Source organism: Fringilla coelebs, assembly GCF_963513975.1.
Source record: "Fringilla coelebs genome assembly, chromosome: 1".
Lineage (NCBI taxonomy): Eukaryota > Metazoa > Chordata > Aves > Passeriformes > Fringillidae > Fringilla > Fringilla coelebs.
The window spans coordinates 102,607,101-102,628,393 of NC_140028.1; the positions used below are offsets into that span (position 1 = coordinate 102,607,101).

The 21,293-nt window shown below is 37.2% G+C and overlaps 1 protein-coding gene across 4 annotated transcripts in view; it reads left to right on the forward strand.

The window, feature by feature from the left end:
• The window catches only part of GOLGA4 (golgin A4), a 75,329-nt gene that overhangs the window by 33,165 nt on the left and 20,871 nt on the right, over positions 1–21,293 (forward strand). For all 4 annotated transcript variants that reach the window (XM_084203853.1, XM_084203854.1, XM_084203855.1 and 1 more), the window contains 7 exons: positions 1,258–1,445; positions 2,419–2,502; positions 3,312–3,459; positions 10,075–10,253; positions 11,275–11,406; positions 13,812–13,967; positions 16,913–20,991. In XM_084203853.1, the coding sequence (XP_084059979.1) occupies positions 1,258–1,445; positions 2,419–2,502; positions 3,312–3,459; positions 10,075–10,253; positions 11,275–11,406; positions 13,812–13,967; positions 16,913–20,991 (4,966 nt within the window). The remainder of the gene's footprint in view (positions 1–1,257; positions 1,446–2,418; positions 2,503–3,311; positions 3,460–10,074; positions 10,254–11,274; positions 11,407–13,811; positions 13,968–16,912; positions 20,992–21,293) is intronic.

The following is a 21,293-nucleotide window of genomic DNA, read 5'->3' on the forward strand; positions in this document are numbered from 1 at the left end:
GGCTTGCACGGGGATCTCTGCATTCCCTTGGTCCTCCATGGGCTGCAGGGGCATGGCTGTTTCACCATGGTCTGCACCACAGGCAGCAGGGGAATCCTAGCTCCAGTGCCTGGAGCACCTTCTCCTCTTCCTTGTCCATGGATCTTCATGTCTACAGAGTTGTTCCCCTCGCATGTTCTCACTCCGCTTTTCTTTGGCTGCATACAACTGCTCAATAACTTTTTTCTTCTTTCTTCTTAGTTTTTTTATCACAGAGGCATTACCACCATTTCTAATTGACCCAGCCTTGACCAGTAGTCCTGTGTCTTTGGAGTTTCGCTGGGGATTGGCTCTGCCGGACATGAGGAAAGCTTCTGGCAGCTTTCTGGCAGCTTTCTGGCAGCTCCTTGCAGAAGCCACCCCTGTAGTTCCCTTCAACTACTGAATCTTGGCCATGCAAATCCAGTCCAATGCCAGATACTGTTGCAACCTCCAGAGCATCAGAGCAGAAGCACACAGTAAAATACTATCAAATGTGCTAGTTATACAGTGATTCGAACTGAAATGGAGTAGGTTTAAATTGTAGATATTAGAAAAAAATTCTTTACTGTGAGGGTGGTGAGGCACTGGAACAGGTTGCCCAGAGAAGTTATGGCTGCCCCATCATTTGAAGTGTTAAACGCCAGGCTGGATGAAGCTCTGAGCAACTTGTTCTGTGAGGTGTTCCAGCCTATGGCAGAGGTTGGAACTAGATGATATTTAAGATCCCTTCCAACCCAAACCAGTCTATGATTCTATGAGTACTACTCAGAAAGACACTAAGTATATCCTGTTGAATGTAATATTGCCAACCTGGGTATTTCAGAACTAATGTCATACCCAGCCTTGTGAAAACAAGAATCTGTGTGCATGGCACTTGAGAGTTGTGATTTGCTTTGCATCACATTTTTTCCTACTTGTGCACATTCTGTTAGTAGCAGCAGGTAGGTTTATAAATCATGACGACTTTTTAATTACATAAAAAACCTTGTTGATTAATAGCTTCATTTTGGAGCTGATAAAGTAGCTGGGGTTTTGTAAGCTAACTCGGTGTTAAATACTCTTTATTACTCTGTGTATGTGTAGACTATTTCTGTCACTTACAGGAAGAACTAGGAAGTTTTGCAGACTTCACACAACTTTCTTTAGAGACCTGTGAGTCCACTGCATTGCGAATGATTGCAGATCTGCATTTTGGAAATGTCATGCATGTGGTAATGTTGGTATGTTGTCTTATAGAGGGTAATGAAGATTCTGTTAAAACACTGGAAACTCTTAATCAGAGGGTGAAGCGCCAAGAGAACTTGCTGCAACGTTGTAAGGAGACTATTCGGTCACATAAGGAGCGCTGTGCCCAGTTGACCAACGAGAAAGAGGCACTTCAAGAACAGCTGGAAGAGAGGCTTCAGGAGCTGGAAAAAATGAAGGTATGGAAAACGCTCTTAGCTTTATGGGTAAGCATGAAAATACAGTAAGAATTCCAGTATTTCCAAAATTTATTAATAGGACAGACCATGAAACAAACTCTCCCTGTACTTTTTTGGAGAAAAAGGTTCAAACCACACCTGGAATGAATATGCTAAACAATTACTCTAGTGTGGTGAAGTAGGGAATGAAAACTTATATGTATAAATAACCATCAGAATGGTATTTGAAATAAGTAGTTGTGGGAAATTGGAGTGAGAAAAAGACTGTCTTAGCACAGAAGACAGAAGGTAGAGTGAGAAAAGTGGAGCAGAATGAAACCTTTAAGACATGGTGAATGAGGCATTAATTATGTAAATTAAGAGAAAGAAAATGAAGGCAGGGCAGTGGAGATCACAATATAGTGAACATAAGTGCAATCCCAAAGTGAATAAATTAACACTTTGCTCAATTTTCCTTTTAAAGCCATTAATGATGAGTGTGGAGTGTAAGTAAGGTGGCTAATAGTAATGAAATCTGAAAATGTGCTAAGTATAGTTATACTTAACTTTAGTTGCAGAGATCAGATTCCCGTCTCTGTCTTCATCTCTGAGCACTAGCCTGGTTTGAAAAAGCTCTGAAAGACTTGAGTGTTTTAATGACATTTTCTAGAACACAGCTGTTCTGTTATGTTGCATTGATGAGATCCTCTTGTAAACCAAGATGCCGGTAATAGAGCAGAAATCTTAGACATATTTCTTGTTTTACTTTGCCAACTCAGACCTCCATGTGTGAAGGCTCTAACAAAGCCTTCAGATCTCTGAGTTATTACAGAGGCCATAAGGCAGCCTACCTCTGGGAGATGTAAAAGTAATTTAAACTGCCACTTCGGTTTCCCTTGATTGTGTTCTGTGTTCTTCCTCCAAGGCGTAGTGTGGGGTCAGAGCCAAAGCTAAGCTGTTTGTCAACCAACTTGTGGTTGGAATCTTTTTTTAGGACCTTCACATGGCTGAGAAGACTAAACTGATTACACAGCTACGTGATGCAAAGAATTTGATTGAACAGCTAGAACAAGACAAGGTAAACAAAGCTGTAGGTTTTGATGAAGATTGTTTAAAACACAAAATATCTAATTCTTGGTATTAGAAGCTGGTTTTAGTGGTCTGATCATTTCATCTATGTTTTAATAAACAAGTAATTTAAGGTACCTAAGAATTTTATTGTATATATACCATCTGTCTGTTAAATGATACTTAATATTGCAACATGACATTATATAGAATGAAGCAGATATACTGAATACATTCCTTGATGCCAATTCTAAAACAAACAAAGAAACCCCAAACACAAATGAAGATGAGATACAATGAAATTAATTTTAAAATAACCAATAAAGTAACTGTGCTTTCGATAGACAATAAGGAGTTTCTCAGTTTTTCGCTCCTTAAAAGTTTTTTAATCACAGTCCTAATCTCCAGTACCTGGAGTAATTTCTGGTGGTGTCATAAGTGACATGACGAACATTGTATGGTGTAATCTCCAAGGAGAAGTACGGACTCTACAATGCTTTTAGTTTGGATTTGTTTACAGAATATGTGTTTCAAAGGAAAGTGTCTGTACTAGAAGGAGGAAATTTTTGGATGGTCCATGTTTGTTGGAGTTATTTTCACCACTAGTTAAATTTTGGATGCTCTTAAAAATAATCCCTATTCTTATCTTCTTTTTGTTACCATTTTCTGTTTTCTGACATAGAAAAATCCTATGATCTCTGGTCTCATAAGAAGAGACTACAGTTTATTCCTGGCAAGGATTGTGTCCTGGCTTGAAATTGTTTCAGGTGTATGTCTTATTTATTTGCTAGCTTTTTATCACAAGGACCTTTTCCACAGGGCATGGTAATTGCAGAGACAAAGCGGCAAATGCATGAAACATTGGAAATGAAGGAAGAGGAGGTAGCCCAACTGCGTGCTCGAATCAAAGAAATAACTACAAAAGGCGAGGAATTAAAAGAGCAGAAAGAAAAATCTGAAAGGGCTGGTAAGAATATACCTAGATTATTTGCTTTCACATTTGTACATCAGAAAGCTTCAGTGTGGTCTTTTTCTACAGTTGTTGTTTGGAATGAATATTAAGAGATACTCTTTTTTCTGTTGTTCTACATATCACTCGTGGCATCATTACTAACTTCACTTCCGGACAGCAGAGTTTAGGGATGCTTTAGACTGATTTATCTGTTACCAATAAAACTGGATTTAGGAAAGAAACTTCTGAAAGGCAACTGTACTTCCTTGTTTGTACAGGAATTCTGGTCTAACTTAAGAAGAGAAACTTGCAAGTACCTATAAATTGTCATTATAATACCACCAGGAATTCACATAGAAAACATAGCAGTGAGTGTGTAAGAGTTTGTGAAGAAGTAAAAATGTTATAACCATAGTAAGCATTTTCTTTCAATTACTTTAATGGAAGCATTTCTGATTTAAGTGAAACAGCAGTGATGATTCCATTTGCCTAAATGTTGCAGCAGAGCAACATTTATGTAACTGTTATATGATGTAGTTTGATTTTTATGGAAATTAGGTGACGTTATGTGTGCTTGGAGTTCTACTTTTGTGTGAAATGAAGTTTAAGTATTGTGTTTTAAACAGTGAAATTGTTTTGTACTACATCAGAATTCTTTTAGAATAATTTAATTTGTTCTCATGGGCATGAAAAGAAGTTCACTCTTTTGTCAGAAGGTCAGGTGTTACTTTAAATAAAATATTATACATATTTTCTTTCTCTAAAAAGCAATGAAGGGTTCAAACAATGCAGTTCATAGTGGTTTATTTTAAATCTATATAGATTTAGATTAGAACTTGCAATTTTAAAGATTAATTTGGATAGATCATTCTGCTGTAATGCAGAAAACCAGCTGAAATATCCATCATGTGAATGTAACAAACATTTTCACTAAGTGCCTTCCTCTCCTACCCTTTCAAGATTGCATGTGTCTTTTTAGTTATGGAAATTGATACTTCAGAAGTCAGTCAGTCCTATGAAAGTTGTATTTTGTTTGGTACTGGGAGACTAGGAAGCTCTTAATGATTAAAAAAAGAAGGTGAAGTATCTTTTTATCGTTTTGTAGATATGAAATTAATATCATAGTTGTATGCAATAGTGTTTCTTGAGGCAGGAGAAACAATTATGAATTATTAATGTACTATCCACACACACTAATCAATACAGTAATTTCTTCAAGTTTGCCTGGCCAGAAGCTGAAATCAGGTTAGAGATGATTCTGTAGACAACTGGAAAACTTTCTGTTGTATTGAGAAGTAATTTAATTTGAATGAATGTTGTGTTGAGTACACTACACTTTTCTAGGGGGAGATTTGTGTGTTAAATGTGCTCTTTTTTAAACAAAAAATTTAAGTAGTTTGGTTGATTTTACAGTGCATAAGTATCAACTTTACCTTTGAGTATGTTTATTTATTATAGTCTTTTAAGCATGCATATATGTGTGTTGGAACCCTTGGAAAATTTGTTAACACTACTTTTAAGACAGAATTGTAAGGTGACCTTTATTAGATTTTCCTGTTACATCCTTGGCTTAATACATTCCAAAAATATTGTAATCTACAACATCAATGTGGTTCAGTACAGTTGAACTAAATTATTTGAGAAAACCACCTTGCATACCCGGAGAACCTGAAATTGCTTTTTGGGCCTCAGCCTTTGAGTTGTAATGGATTTATGAATTGGGCAATTTCATGTATTTGAGGTCAACGTTTAAATGTTCTGGGTTTTGGATAGTTAATGAGAGGTGACTTTCACAGAACCACAGAATTGGTAAGGTTGGAATGGACCACAGTGTATCATCTGGTCCAACCTCCCTGCTCTGCTAGGGTCATCATAGACGACATGGCACAGAACTGCATCTAGACTGTTAAATTCTAGACATCTTTTTCTATGTCATGGTTTAGTGAAGAACTGAAATCATAGAATGAAGTAGAAATGTTAATTTCATTTATGTTATAGTAAAACAAGAATAAGCATAATACACTTGAAATTTACTATTGTAGTGCTGCTTGGACACTAAAAATTGGTATAGATTTCTGTGTCATCTAGCCTACTGTTACACATCTGGCATTTTTCTTTGTAAATCAGGACTTTAGTGAATTGCTCCAGTGTTTGATTTAATGTGAATGCATTTTTTGTAATGAAATCTTGAAAAGATATGTATGCTTATTTTTTCTTGTGTACAAAACTGTCATTTGGTCTCCCCAGTTAAGTTCTTTTTCTTTTTGTAGTTAGAGGTATATTAAGTTGAAATCTCTCAGAGCATCTTGTTTTTTTGAATCCGCATATGCCAATAAGTGAATCATGGTGCCTTTCCCAAGCCTTGTATGAACAGGACTGGGGTTAGGGCGCTGTTTTTTTTATATCACACATTGAGTGCTTGAACTGGGCTCTGAAAAGTAAATTCTGTGCTTCTCAGGCACTTCTGCTTGAGGTAACTGCAACACATTTCTTTTTCTACTTCAACAAAGATCTTTTTAGTATTTGTAAATTTCCAGCTAAACTTAAGTTTTTTTCTCTTGAGATTATACTTAGCCTAAGTACTTTATGACTTCTCAGGATGGAGATTACTCATTTACTAATAGCCTATGAGCAAACAAAGTCTTTAGAAAGCAAATCCTATTTGTAGGCAGCATTTCTTTTGCAAGCTTAATTAACATATGCTTTGCACCTTTCTTCAGTGAAAAAAAAAGGCTTGCATTGTGCATTTAAAATCCTGCCTAGATGCACAAGTTAGTTATAGGAATGATTTTTTTCAAAATTTGGACACTATGCCTGCTCTTAGCCCTCAGAAATTGAATGTGAACCTCTCCTTTGCCAGCCGGTTTACAAAGCTGGTTTGCTTCCTTCACAGTGTTTAGCACTAGGAGGCTCTCTAGACAAAGAGAAAAGGTATGCAGCACCAGCAGAGGAAAGCAGAAGGCTTTGCAGTGCAAAGTGTTACTCTGGGTCGGAGGGGCAAGGTGAAGGGAACCGAGGCTGGTACTTTGGGGTGGTGTAGGTAAAGTAGTCAGCTGTCCTCCACATGTTGTATATAAAACAGGTTTGCAAACCTTGCACTCCTGAACTCTGCTCAGACTCATTTTTTGTGATTTACATACTGCACAGGAAGGTTTTCAATTTTTCTGGCTTTGTCACATGAATGGGGTTTTGCAAGATGAACCTGAGACTCTGTTGGTGTGCTTGTTTCTATTTCTGATTTGGTAATGTGCCTTTGTGAGACTTCGTTCAACCAGTACTTGGTTGCAAGATCTTCCCTGAACAGAGCTCTGCAGGCTGGAGAAGAATGCAGAGGCAGTGCCTTAACTCTCTACATTCAGAGTATGTATATTTAAATAAAAACATGGACTTTATTTCATGCTTTGATACAGAGAATTAAAATCTCTCACAGATTAAGAGTAACAGGGATAATAGAGACCACATTCTGTCTGCTTGATGATAGTTTAGCCCTCTGCTGGTTTGAAACTTGGTTGTGTCTAGCTACACTAGAATTAACTACTTTGAATGAAAATATTCTGTTTTGCTTAAGGACTAAATGTACCTGAGATGCGTATAATTTAACTTTTAGAGACCCAACCGTGTTTCTGTGAAGTATTGCTTCTTTGTGCTTTCATACCCTCTTGGCTTTTTAACCATCAGCTTTTGTCTAGTTTTTGTATTAGCATCCTGCTTGTGATTATGGTGATGCAGTTTTTGTAATGCATGTTTCTCAGCAATTCCATATCAATTGTCTATCCTATTGTGAACCTGGATCTTCTCTCGGGCCGATCTGTGGGCTATGGCAAATGTATTCTCTTTTACAGAAGGAAAGAGAATGCAAATGAAAACAAATGAAAATAACGTTTTCTCAAATGAAAACGGACATAATGCTCAGAACAAGAATCAGAAAATGTGTAGGGAAAAGTGAAATAATGTTCTACTTGCAGGCTTTAGTTTCAAGCTGTGCTTTGCAAAGGTCCATAGGGTGGGGTGGATTTTTGTTTTGTTTTATATTTTTGTTTGCTTGTTTGGTTCGTTTTTTGTTTGGTGTTGAAAAAAGATGATGCTGTAGTACTGAATGACTTCACCAGTTTAGCTTGGCCTGCTTTTGTTAGGACTGAGAGGAGCATCAGGGAGGTCATTACCATTCTCCAAACACAGTTTTGCATTATTCTGCAGTATTCATAATCATCCTGCCTGGTGTTGCAAGGGGGGAGAACTTGAGTCCTGCAGATGGCACGTGGCAAAATGCCTTCATAGGCCTGTGAAGAACTGTGGAAAATAAGAAACTATAAGCCTTGTGCATGTTTGTATTACATTTTAGACTGTTTCTGCTTGAAATAATCTCTAGTGATCTTAAGTTTTTGTAATAGTTTTAGCATTTAAGCAGAACCAGAAGTGGAAGAGTGGATACAGTGGTCTGCTTTGGTATTGCCAGAGTCAGTAACAGCCCCATTTTGCCTTAAAACATGATTGTTTTTGTGAGTAGTCAGGAAAAGGGTTCCTCAAAAAGCAGAAGAAAATTCCATAGAAGGTCAGAATTTGGGTGAATCCAGTTTTATGGAATTAAGTTACTTGAAGACATATTTGCAGCACTGCCTCAAAAGTATAGACTGCTTAAAATCTTCAGTTTTTAATGTTGTCAAAAGATGTGGAATGGAAATTATTGCTCACTTCTCAAATATGTGCTTGAATGTTATTAAAAATAACTTCAAAAAAAGCAAAGATTGCAATAACTGCTGTGAGTGCCTACTAACTAATAATAAATCAATAAAACTAGAGATGTGAGAGTCTGTTATGATTTTCTTTTGGGAACAGAATTTATTGGAAGAAAGCTTAGCATACTAACTAACACTTCAGAAGTTATTTTTTTCTGTTTCCTTGCATAATAGCCCCAGTAGTCCAGGGTGTGATAGAATAATATACTTCTAGGGACTTGTGCTCTGATAAATTACAGTCTTCATATTGGCATTGTGATTTTGAATTTTACAGAGGTGTTTTGCCAAAATTCTGTTATGCTAAGTACTAACTGTATAGTAGGATGTTCTGAGGCTAAATGTTTCTAATAATGCTGCAGGGGTTTTCTGTCGCAGCAGGCAGAGGTGGTAGAGTGCCACGACCTTCTCAGGGGAGCGTCTTTAAGAAGACGTCCTGGGTGCACAGGCACGTCTCATTCTTACTGAGTGATTTCAGCTCTTGGGTGATTTCAGCCACGAGCAACGCAAAAGGAAGGGACAGAGTCTTCGTATGGGGTTGCACAGAGGGTCTTTATTGAGCTCCTACCTTGAAGGGATCCAGGGACAAAGAACTCCTTTTGGCAGAGAGAGCAGGGGTTTATGTAGGGATAGTGAGGTGTGGGGCAGAACATCAGAACAAATGAGATGAGGGCACAGGGGTGGAACAAATGGGAGGGCCAATGGGATACATACCATCAACATATGGCAACAATGCATTCTTTGGGAAGCTTTTTTCCTCACCATGACACCAGAGAGGTTTTGCTTAAGGGTTGTCCCTCCAGGAGAGCGTGGTGAGCTTTTCCCCAGCCAGTTTACCATCCTCCACAGTTTTCCACATTCATGATCCATTCAGAAAAAGAGATTTCCCTAATTATGATTGCACTCTAGTCTTGTATGATTCTGTATAGGCTCTGACATCAGTTGTAGTGAATTTTAGGGGTATTGAATAAATAACCAAGCTCACAATACTGGAATTTATTTGCTTTCTTTTTATATCTAAATTATCATCTGTAAAGTAAATAAAAGCATGTTAGACTACTTCTCCTTAGCATGAGATAAAGCTGTGGAATTATTGCTTCTATTTTGTAAATTAAAATGTTTCAGTGGATTTGTGCATCCTGAGCAAGAGTAAATAAATCTCAACACTGCAGCTTGAGTGCTCTTTTGAAACAACTTACAGCTATTCAAGTTTTCTGGGAGCAAATCTTAACTTTTAATTTTTTTTATTTTTACATTTTGTGAAATTTGTGAAGTTAGAAGGGCCAGATAGTCAGCTACTGCACTGATAGAAGTGCACATTAAATGTAAATAGTGAGATAATGAAATTAGCAAAGCCATCTCTGTGGACTCTATGAAACACAGTTTAAAGAAACGATTCTCTAGGTTTTACAGTTTGGAATTACTCTTAGGTATATAAAGTGTCTGATATTATACATTAGTGTTCTATTCAGGAGAAAGTCTTCATGACCTGCTAATAACTGACTTGCATAGTAGTGATTCTTGGTTTGTTTTTGTCTGCTTGTTTTAGTATGAATTACCTTTCATTTATGCAGCTATTTTCCAGTTCTTCAAAGTTTACTCAGCAGAGTAAACTTTGAAGGCAGAAGAGGAGTGTTATAGTTCATTCATTAATATGGTTTATGCATCTTATAGTGATTTTAGGTAAAGAAATAGAAGCTACAGGATGTATTGGAAGAAATTCACATCTATTTGTCAGTTCTCTTTCCTTTCTAGAAAATGTGAATTCTTGGTTAATTCCTAAGTTCATTCTTCTCTTTTTGTGAAATTCTTTTATCAAAATATACAGATGAAATTCTTCTATCAAAATATATAGATATTTCTCAATTATCATATACTTTTTTTTTTTTCATCACAGCTTTTGAAGAGCTTGAGAAGGCTGTAAGTATTGCCCAAAAGACAGAGGAAGCCCGGAAAAAACTGCAAATAGAAATGGATGAAAAAATTAAAGCAGTAGAAAAGGCAAGTGAAGAAGAGAGAGTAAATCTTCAGCGGGAATTAACCAGAGTGAAACAAGAGGTGGTTGAGATTATGAAGGTAAAAACTTTATTACAGTTAACCCATTGTTGTAAAATATATCAGTATGACAGAACTCTGTTATAAAGCTTTTGCTAGTTAATAAAACTCATAAAAATTATTTTCTGTGATTAAAGGTTTACTTAATGAAAAGCAGAAAACTCTTCATACATGTTTTTGCTTTAGCAATTTAATTCAGTTCATTAATGGCATGTAAAAATAAATAGTATTACTCTTTGCTTCACAGTATTTAATAAAATTGTTTATTAAAAGTATACTTGAGACTTTAAACAGAGACAAGAAGACATTAATGGCAGGAAGCTCGCACATCTCCACCCTGATCTTGGGTTTTAGTCACTTTTAGCTTTTAATCGTTATCCCAGCTGAGTATGTGTAAATGTTTAAGAACTTATTGCCATATTGTTTGCGGGTTAAAAGTTTCTCTAATTTGCTTCTTCTGGTGTATTTAGTTAGGAATTGCTGGAACACTTCACATGCCTTGCAAAGCTGTAAATTTGAACACCCTTAAGTTACAGTTCTTGTAATGATATTCACACTGGTATTAATTTTTCTAAGAGAATACACTGATACTTTAAGGGGACCACTGATGTGCTTCACATTATTCTTAAATAAAGCACATATGCAGGTTGTAGATAACCGTCTACACAGAGTATCACCACTTGAGTTTCTGGGTCATAAGACAAAAATACTGCGAAAGCTGCAAAAAAGTTCCTTTTTCAATGTATTATCATGTTTGAACTGAAAACACCAATTTTGCCTTGGAAGAAGAGTCTTTAGAAACAACTATGTGTCTTTAGTACAACTATGAAAGACTTGAGAAGGAAGATGGATAATTTAAAGCTTGAAAATAAGAACTGTCAGGGCTTAATATTAAGCACTCCAAGTGATCATAATTTATTCAAAGGGAGCAAGGAGGTGGTTCCAGTTTCTTCTGTCTGCACTATTTTCTTATTAAGAAAAAATAGAAGGTGTTTTGTTAGTTAATATTTTGAAATTAGTTTTTTCTGACTTTGATTCACAGAAGTCTTCAGAGGAACGAGTTGCTGAACTAGAAAAAATGCATAAAAAAGAACTGGCTACCAAAGATCAGGAGTTAAATGAGAGATTACAGGCTCAAGAAAAGGTATTCCAGGAGAAGATGAAGGCAGCTCTTGTAAGTAAACCTAAAATGCATAAAAAGACATTTCTCTAAGTGCAAGTTGGGATTAGAAGTCTGGAGTTGACACTATTCCACAATGAGAGTCCTCCTGTGGTCAAAGATAGGAGTGCTTTCCAAAAGTCAAATAGCTCAGAGACTTCAGCAACATGATAAGAAGGCGGCTGCATTATTGATCCATGCTGAGTAATGATAACTTATAGTAGTACTAGTAATAACTTAGAAATGATAACTTATCACTGTCAGTGCTCAGAAACAGCTGTATCTTGTAGAAACCATTTTTTTAAAAAAATTTTTTTAGACTTGCTTTTTAATATCTTTCTGTGGATCATTGGCAATCAGGCCCCGGAACTAGAGTAAAAGAAATACAAAAAATGAGGCTGTTTGAAAAGTGTTTGTATAGTTATGTCTGGTTGTATTGTGTTATGTGAACAGGGTTAACTATTCATAGCGTTAGACATCAGAAAAAAAAATTCTTAGAGATCAGACTGGGGAGAATTGTTGGAATTCTTTGCACTTTTTCATGAACTGTAATCCACTGTAGTTAATAATGTAATTTTGCCTGAATAGTTGATATATATGTAACATATATGTATATATATCATCTATATATATCTGTTACAAATAGTGGATTGGTTTTTGTGCTCCTCCATGATGGATAGTGACTAGGATTGAGAGACTCGGACAGCCCTGTCCTGAGTATATTTTTCTACCTGTTTCAGAGGTTACTTCCTTAATTGTAAGAAACACGCTTAAAAATATCCTAGCAGTGGAATCAAGTGAGAACAGACCTGTCTTGGTTTACAAGACAGGTGTCTTCTAGGGAAGGCAGAAAAAGCCTCCCTTGGAACGGAGAATGTAAACCCCCTCCCTCCGAATTTTTAGAATCATGAAATTAAGGGGCTCTCAGGCAAAGATATGGGAATAGGAATAACAGTTCTGTACTAGTACATATAATAAAGCAAACAAACAACGACAGCATTAACAACAGAACACGGGGCCCAATGACAGCCTTTTGGCAGTGGCCCCTCCCCCTTTGGTGCAGTGGCGGTCACAGCCGGCAGGGGCGCTGTTGTTTCCCGGTGGGCCAGGCAGGTGCCATGAGCCCCCATGGCTGCAGGGGGCGCTCCGGCGTGGGCTTGGGCAGGACGTGGCAATGGCGGCTTTTGTCTGAAGACGGGAAGGAGTGGAAGAGAGGCTTTGCTTCACAAACCCGTGGGGCAGCCAGTAACTGTGACCCTAGCAGGACTCTTGGAAAGCAGCAAGCTGGGCCAGCAGGATGTCTTGGCAGGCAGGGGGTGAGGGGCTCCCAGCAGGGTGGGGAGAGCCGAGCTCAGGATCCAGGCGTCTCACCAGATGGTGATAGGTGTCTTTTTTAGTGAGGTAGGTGTTAATAAGGTCCCAGTTCAGTGGCTGTTCTCATGAGCAGAGACTCACCCTCATGGTAGAAGAAGCAGCTGAGGGCCGGGCTCTGGCAGCAGCAGTGGAATTCCTTTCCCCAAGAGCAGCAGCTCTAGGAGCTGTGCCCAGCCCCTTCCTCCAGCCAGAAAGAAAAAAAAAAAACTCCCAAAAAAACCCAAAGTAGTTTCCCCCTCCCTGCCATCACTGCTTATTAGCAATGCAATGGGAACAAAATTCCACAAATAGCAAGGAAGGAACAGGAAAAAAAAATCCCAAACCAAAACCCAACTCCCAACAATTCCTCTTAGATGTTATTCTCAATTAATAGTGGTAAACAAACCAAAAATGAAGACTTGCTTGCCTTATGTTTTTCATGCAAAGACAAGGGGTGTGAGAAATAGCTACTCACTTTTCATAAATTTAGAAAGGTTTATTAAACCTTATCAAAAATACAACAGAAGACTGAACAGAGAAGGCACCAGGGAGCAAAGGATTTTCCCCACTGTGTGCTCATCCACACAATGGAGATTTTGCCTTTTAACCCTTTAGCCCATCCCAAAATTCTCTCCATCTACTCCTTCTTCCCTGTCCAGTGGAGGAGATCACTTCCTCAAATCCTGATTGAAGGTCAGATGTTGCCATAGTGACAAGCCGACACTCCCAGATGTCCCAACCCCAGAAGTCCCTTGATAACAACACAGGGGGTAAAACATAACTATAAACCTATAAAACTTTTCTTAACCTAAATACATGATATTTGTCTGCTAATTGTGAGAGTCAATCATCACATTACTCATCTACCACAAGAGGTTTCCAAGACAAACAAGAAGTGATTTGTTGCAGTTATGGTTTCACAAATTGAATACAAACTCCATTTGTTTTTGTGTAGAAAAGTGATTATTGTATGGCTCCTATTAATGTGAAAATATCAAATCATAATGTTCTTGAAGGTGTGATGACTGTATTTATAGTTTATTGTTTAGTTGTTCTTCTTCATGCAGGAAAAAAATCAGAGTGAGTGCTTAAAAGTCCTTCAAGAGCAAGAGCAGCAAGAGTCCCTAGCCTTAGAAGAATTAGAGCTGCAGAAGAAAGCCATACAGTCTGAATGTGACAAGAAAGTTGAGAAGGTGCATCAAGAATTAGAGACTTATAGAACTGTGAGTAAAGATTCCAAAAGACTAAGCATTTACATGTATTTAACTGGGACAAGTTTACAAATGGTGATTTGTTGTGATTGGGTTTTGTGGGATTAAAGTGTCATAAGTTCAATGTATTGCCATGCTCTTCTGCAGCCCCTAGTTTTTTTTTAAGATTTGGTGGCATGATGCCTTGGGAGGCTGATCTGGAAGAGACTAGACAGAGCTAAGAGAATAAAGTAGGTATTTATTAAAAGGCCTTAAAGGATATACCTTGGGCAGTACAAGAGCCTGGCCAGGGCTACACCCAAGATGGACCCAAAATGGCCATGAGGTTTCACACTTTTATTCATTTGCATATTGGGGTTAATTGTCCAATTACAGCTTCAGATTATGGAGTCCCGTCCATCTTGTTTTCTCTCTTCAGTCCACTGTTGTTTATGCTTTTTGGACCTGAAACTTCTAATGGTTGTCCTTGGTCTCAAGCTGGAGAAGGATTGTTTTGTTTACCTCCTCTGTGAAGAGTGCTTACTGTCACTTAATATGAAGCTCAAAGCTACACACCTAGGCAGCACAGAATCTGACAAATATGAAAACTAAAACTTAAGGCATCAGCAAAATATAGAAATACATTCGCTTTATAGCATTGCATGGGATATGAATTTGTATCCATTTATTTAATTTTTAGGTATGTTATAAAGAGGAGTTAAATTTCAAGATGTTTAATTTCTGGATACTGCTACCTTACAAATGTTTATAAGGATATTTTAGTAAGTGTTACAAATGAGTGTTTGAGATCACTTAAGAAAATCAGCAGCAAGGGTATCAGTGAAAACCAGATTTAATATTAAGCAACAGCAGAACAAAGTTTGTGTGCAAGATTCAGTCTACTACTTAGAGGACAGTTAAAGCACACTAAGGAAAAACGAGCAACAACAAAACCAAACAAAATCCAGGAAATCAAACAGAAATGAACTGGGAACTGTCACAGACACATTTTATGAAAAATCATTTCCTTAGGATTTTTTCTCCTGAGAAGCTGAGAGGCCTCAGGAACAAAACGTAAACCATAATTATCTGCTGCTGTGGAATGAAACAGGTAGTTCTGTGATTGGTCTCATGTGGTTGTTTCTAATTAATGGCCAATCACAGTCCATCTGTATCTGACTGTGTGGTCAGTCACAAGATTTTCTTACCATTTCTTTCTTTTCCTTTGCTTGCAAGCCTTCTGATGAAATCCTTTCTTCTATTCTTTTACTATCATTTTAATATATATCATAAAATAATAAATCAGCCTTCTAAACATGAAGTCAAGATTCTCATCTCTTCCCTCTTCCTTGGACCCCTGTGAACACCACCACAGGGAACTATTTAGGGGGTGTGTGTGACAAAAGGACAGTGAGAGCACAGATGAAAAGGAATATGGCCTAAAAGTTTAACAGCACTCAAACTTAAGAGTACTTTACCTAAATTATACCTTGAACCTAGCAATTTAACAAAGAAATAACACTCACCTTATGCCTAACTCAGCTTACAACAATTGTTACCTTAACAATTTAAGAGAGGAATAACATTTAACAGCATTTTTAACCTATAAGTTAAAATTAGCAACGTAGCAAAGAAAACACTTAGCTGCATTCCACTTAGCTTATAACTCAATGACTTAACGTTATTACAGGTCAACTTACATAGATACCTAAGGTGCTTAAAAATCTATGAAAGCAGTATTTCTCCTAGCTTTGCTATAGCATATGCTCTTGTGAATTCACACAGACATAAACAGTTAGTGCCAGCAAGGTGCCTGTGAAAAATTCCCCTTGAAGGTGAGTGAAATACTCACTTTGGATGCCTTTGCATCTCCCCAACAAGTGAAGGGTTGAGCCTCGAGGAGTGAGGATGTTGGCCCTGTAGTCGTAATTTTTTTGTCAATCCTCCAAGTACAAAAATCTTGAGAGTGCACTTGTTCTGACAGGTGTCCCACTTAGAGGGAGATGGCTGGTTGCAGCCTGCTGTGGTCCAGGAGAGCTCAAAGGGCCCCATTTTGAACCACTGTTTACGGGATGGCTAGAGAGTGAAGAGTGCGCTTTTTAGTCATAACAATGTTTCATCTTGGCCACAGTTGCGTTGGCACCTTCTTTAAAAGAGTGAGAACAGGGATTTTATGCCATTCAGGCAAGAAAAATAGTTTTCAGTGCTGTTCGTAAGGAAAACCTGGGCTTTTGTTAGACAGCAGCAGTTCCTGGGAATAGACAGGGTTTTTGATAAGCTTGAGAAGAGCTGAGTCCAGATACTGTTTTTTCAAGGCTGAGGCCTAACGAGCATTTCTCAGATATCAGTGCAGCCTGAGAGGAGGGGGGAGTGCGCCACCACAGTAAGCAAAAAGATTTGCTTAAATTTTTGAAGTACTTTAATTTTTTTTCTATTGCTTTATGTAATAAGTAAGACTGTATTTTCTGCTAATGCAAGTTTGTACATTATTCCATCACTCCCAGATATTTGTTTCAAAGTTTCGCCTAAAGAAACATTAAAGCTTTACAGCAGCATTTCCATGGGAGGTAGAATTATGCTAAATCAGTAGGCACGTACAAAACTCCATAATACTATTGTAAATTCCCTATATTTTTCATCCCATATGTTGGTACTTTAGTTTAAGAAGAAAATGTGAACATACCTCTCATAAATATCACTACTTACTTTCTTTGAATTAGTTACATTATTCCTAGTTTTTTGTGTTTATTTTCACTGCAGTGAGATAGGGAGTTTTTTATTAATTAGCTAACTCTTCTTAATGGAAGCAAAAATGAGAACAAGCCAGATGAATGAAAAGCTTATTGAAGAAGTTGACATTAGCTAAAAATAATGGAATAAGTAATCTGGAGTTATGTGAACCTGGTAGGATTTTTAAAAAATTAATCAAATTTTTACCTTTTGAATATTCATATTCTTTTTAAACTGTATTCCAACAGAGGATTCTTGAACTGGAAAGCTCTCTTGCAAAGTATTCGCAAGATGACAGAAAGCAGTCAGAGGAATTAAATGCTCTCATAGCGTCTGAAAAAACCCAGCACAGTAAGGAAATCAATGATATGGTTGAAAAACACAATAAAGAACTGGAGAATGTGAAACAGCAGCAAGAAAAGTTTTGGACAGAAAAGCTTGAAATTTTAAAGCAACAACAAATAGCTGAAATAGAAGAAATAAGAGGGAAACAACAACAAGAGATACAAACCATTTTAAAAGAGAAAGAAACAATTTTCTGTGCACACATAGAAGAGATGAATGAAAAAACATTAGAAAAACTTGATGTGAAACAAACAGAATTAGAAGCACTGTCTTCTGAGCTATCAGAAGCACTAAAAATACGTCATGATTTAGAGCAAGAGCTCTCAGAATTAAATACTAAAATGTGTGAAGCTAAGCAAGAATTAAAAGGAAAGTTGGAAGAAGAGAGGAAACGGCACAATGAAGTGATTGAAACAATGTTAAAAGAGCATGAAATATCTATTCAAGGTGTTGAGAAGGCACTCAAAGAGGAACTCAACAAGCTCAAACAATCACTGGAGGAGAAGGACAGACATTTGGAGGAGTTAAAAGCACATGAAGAGAAAATGAAGGAATCTGCAGAAAGATCTGAAGCTGAACTTGTCCAAGTGTCTGTGAAACTAGAGGAGCAAAGAATTGAAAATGTACAGAAAGTAACCACTGTAACACAGCAGTATGAATGTCAACTGAAGGACCTACAAAGAAAGGCTGATGAGATGAAGAGAAGTCTGACTGAGAAGGAAAATGAAATGGAGCACATGAAGAAGTTACAGAACAAGCAAGTGGAAGAGCTTAAACAGAAACTGTTAGCCGCAGAGGAGAGAATTAGTGCTTTACAAGGAGAGTATGAAAGTAAACTGAAATGTCAGGAGAAGAAAATGGAGAAAATGAAACAGAAATCAAAAGATATGCAGGAAACTTTCAAAAATAAACTTGCTGAGCAGGAAGCTAAACTAAAAAAAGAGCTTGAAAACAAGCAGTTGGAATTCAGTCAGAAAGAGAGTGAATTCATTACTAAAATTTTGGAAATGGCACATGCCAGCTCATCTGGAATTAATGATGCAGTGTCAAAATTGAAATCTCATCAGAAAGAGCAACTAGACAGTCTTGATAAGGACCACATAAGGAAATTGGAAGAAGTAATCCAAAGCTGGGAAAAGAAACTTAATCAGCAGATAGAAGAGCTCAAAGAACAACATGTTATGGAACTGCAAGAGAAAGAACAGGAAGTTGGAGAACTGAAACAGAAGCTTTTCATCTTTAATGCTGAAAAGGAGGACTCCAGAACAGAAATAATCCAACTGAAGGAAGAACGAGTGAAAAGGGAGGAATGCCTGAAGGAGTTGCAAGAACAGCTAAGGCAGTCAGTGGCTAAGGTGAGTGCTTTGTCAGATAAGGAAAGTGACATGAAAACACAGTTGAAAAAATTGGAAAGTGATCTTAAGCAGTCCCTGAAACAGCAGACAGGACTTCAAGAAGAACTCAGTAAACAGAAAGCAGTTGAAGAGAAGGACAAAGCCACAATTACTGAGCTGGCTGATACACTGAGAATCCTTGAAGAAAAACTCCAAACTTTGCAATGTTCTCAGTATAAAGATAATGAAAATTATGACAAAAAAATAGAGTCAATTTGGTTAAAAGAAACGGAGTTTAAAAGGTTGTCAGGAGAACTTACAGCCCAGTTAGAGGCTTGGAAGAATGCTGAAGCTTCCTTGCAAATGAAGGGCAATGAATTAATTGAAAAATGTAGTGAAAAAATTGGCATAATAACATGTAAAATTGCAGACTGTGAGCGCCAAACTGCAAAGGTTAAAGAAGCAATATTAATCAAAACAAGTAAGATAACTGAACTAGAAGCTCAGCTTAGGGAAATAACAGAGCATCATTCTGCTGCTACTACTTCTTTGCAAAAGTCAATGCAAGAACTGCAGAAGAAGGACAATTTAATTATGTCCATGAGAGCTGACATTGCAGGACTTGAAACAGAAAATAAACAATTGCAAAAAGAGGGAGGACATCAGCAGCAAGCAGCATCAGAGAAAGAAACTTGCATAACACAGCTGAGGAAAGAGTTATCTGAAAATATCAATGCTGTCACATCAATGAGGGAAGAACTCCAGGAAAAACAATCTGAAGTGTCTGCTCTCAACAAAACAGTTACTGACCTTAATGTTAGACTTGAAAGCACAGTAAGTTTAACAGAGAAGGAAGCAGCCATATCTCTGTTAAGCAAACAATATCAAGAGGATCGGTTGCAGTTGTTAAATCAAGTAGAAGAATTATCATCCAGAGTTGAGATGCTGAGTCAAGAAAAAGCATCAGCTCTTGATCAGATAGATCATTGCACAGCCGAGCTGTCAGAGTGGAAGATGAAAGCACAAACCAAGTTTACACAAAATCATGATACTATCAAAGATTTGCAGAGCAAACTTGAATTAAGCAATACCGAAGCCAATAAAAAAGATGAAGAGCTAAATAAACTGAAGGAACAGCTGGCAAAACAAAGCAGGAATCTTGATAGTTTAAAAAGTGAATTGGAACAAAAGCAAAACAGGAGGGAAAAGGAGGAAAGTGAGTTAACTTCAAAGTTAAAAAAACAAGCAGCAAAAATTGTTGAACTAGAAAAAGACATTGCTCAGAAAACCTTAGAAAATGATTCCTTGGTGGAGGAACTTAAAAAGTGTAATGAACAAAAAAACACAGAGAAAAAAGAAATAGCTTGTCAACTCCACCAGGCAGAGAAGGTGGCTTTTGAAAAGGAGAATAAGTTTAAGAAGGCTGAAGAAAAAGTGCTTAATCTTGAGAAGCAAATAGGTTCACTGAAAGCTGATTTTGAAGCAAAGGAGAAGGAATTTGATCAAATGAAGTCAGTGATGCTTAAAAGAAAAGAGGAAGAACTGAAAGAATTAGAAGAGAGACTGAATGCAGAGAACAGCACTAAGCTGGCTGATCTGAAAAAGAAGGCAGAGCAAAAAATAGGTTCTATTCGAAAGCAGTTACTGTCTCAGATGGAAGAAAAGGAACAGCAATTTAAGCAAGATAGGGAGGATCAGTTAAGAAAGTTGGAGCAGAAAGTACAGGAGAGAGAAGCCAAAATTGAGTCCTTAGAAGAAAAAATTAAGTCAACAAGAGATTCCACAGAATTAGAGAAGGAGATGCTGGAAAAAGTAGAGAGTATAAAAGCTGCTGTAGAACAAGAAAAAAATAACTTACTTGAGAGTGTCCAACAGACATACAATGAGAAAATGCAGGTGTTACAAAAGGGCTTAACTGAAAAAGATGCATTATTACAGAAGTATGAGAAAGAGCAACGAGAGAGTAATGACTGTCATCTAGAATTGCAAAACAAACAGAAAGAACTCATTAAAAAATTAGAATGTGTTGAGAAGAGCCATGAGGAAGAGCAGGTTAGGACCAAAAGTCTCAGGAAAGAACTTGAGGAGCAAACAAAAAAATATTCATTGTTAATGGATGAGCATGCTTGTTGTGGCAGTGTTTTAGCAAGCAGTAGGGAAGAACTGAAAGTTAAAGAACAAAAATATCTTGATATGGAGAATATAATTGGAGACCTACAGAAAAAAATGCAGGAAAAGGAGGCAGTCACTCAGTCTTTAGAACAGAAGATAAAAGAGTTAGAAAATAATATAGTGAAGAAAAATGAAGTGCTTAAGATTGAGAAGGAAGATATGACTTTAAGATATGAAGAAAAGCTAAAATGTCTGCAGCAACAGTTGGGTGAAAAAAATTACAGTCTGAAAGCTTTTGAGGAAAATGCTGAAGAAAAGTCCAGATCTGTTTTGGAGCTGCAGAAGTTACTAGTGGATATGCAGAACCAGCAGAAGGACTTACAGACTAAACTGGAAGAGACTGAAGGGGAGAAACAGAAACTACGCAAAGAGGTGCATAATCTTCAAAAAGACATACGTACTCTGCGAAAGGAACATCAGCAAGAGCTTGACATAGTAAAGAAGGAGTCATTAGAGGAAATGGAGCAAAAACTCAGGTAAATTCTTTGTTCCTGTCTGTGTTACTATTTCTGTATTTTATCTAGCCACTAAAACCTCAAGAATACTTTTCTAAAGCTCAGTTTACAACAAGGAAATAATGACTGCTGTTATTCTTTAATTGTTCTAAATAGACTTAGAGAAACAGAAAGAAAAGAGGTTTGACATTTGGCAGAGTAATACCATTTCTGATCTGTTTCATTGATGGTAATTTTCAACATTGCTGAAGCATATAATATAATTCTATTTTTCTCAAACAGGAAACAAAGTTTATTAAAATTTAGTACTGAGATCTTCATGT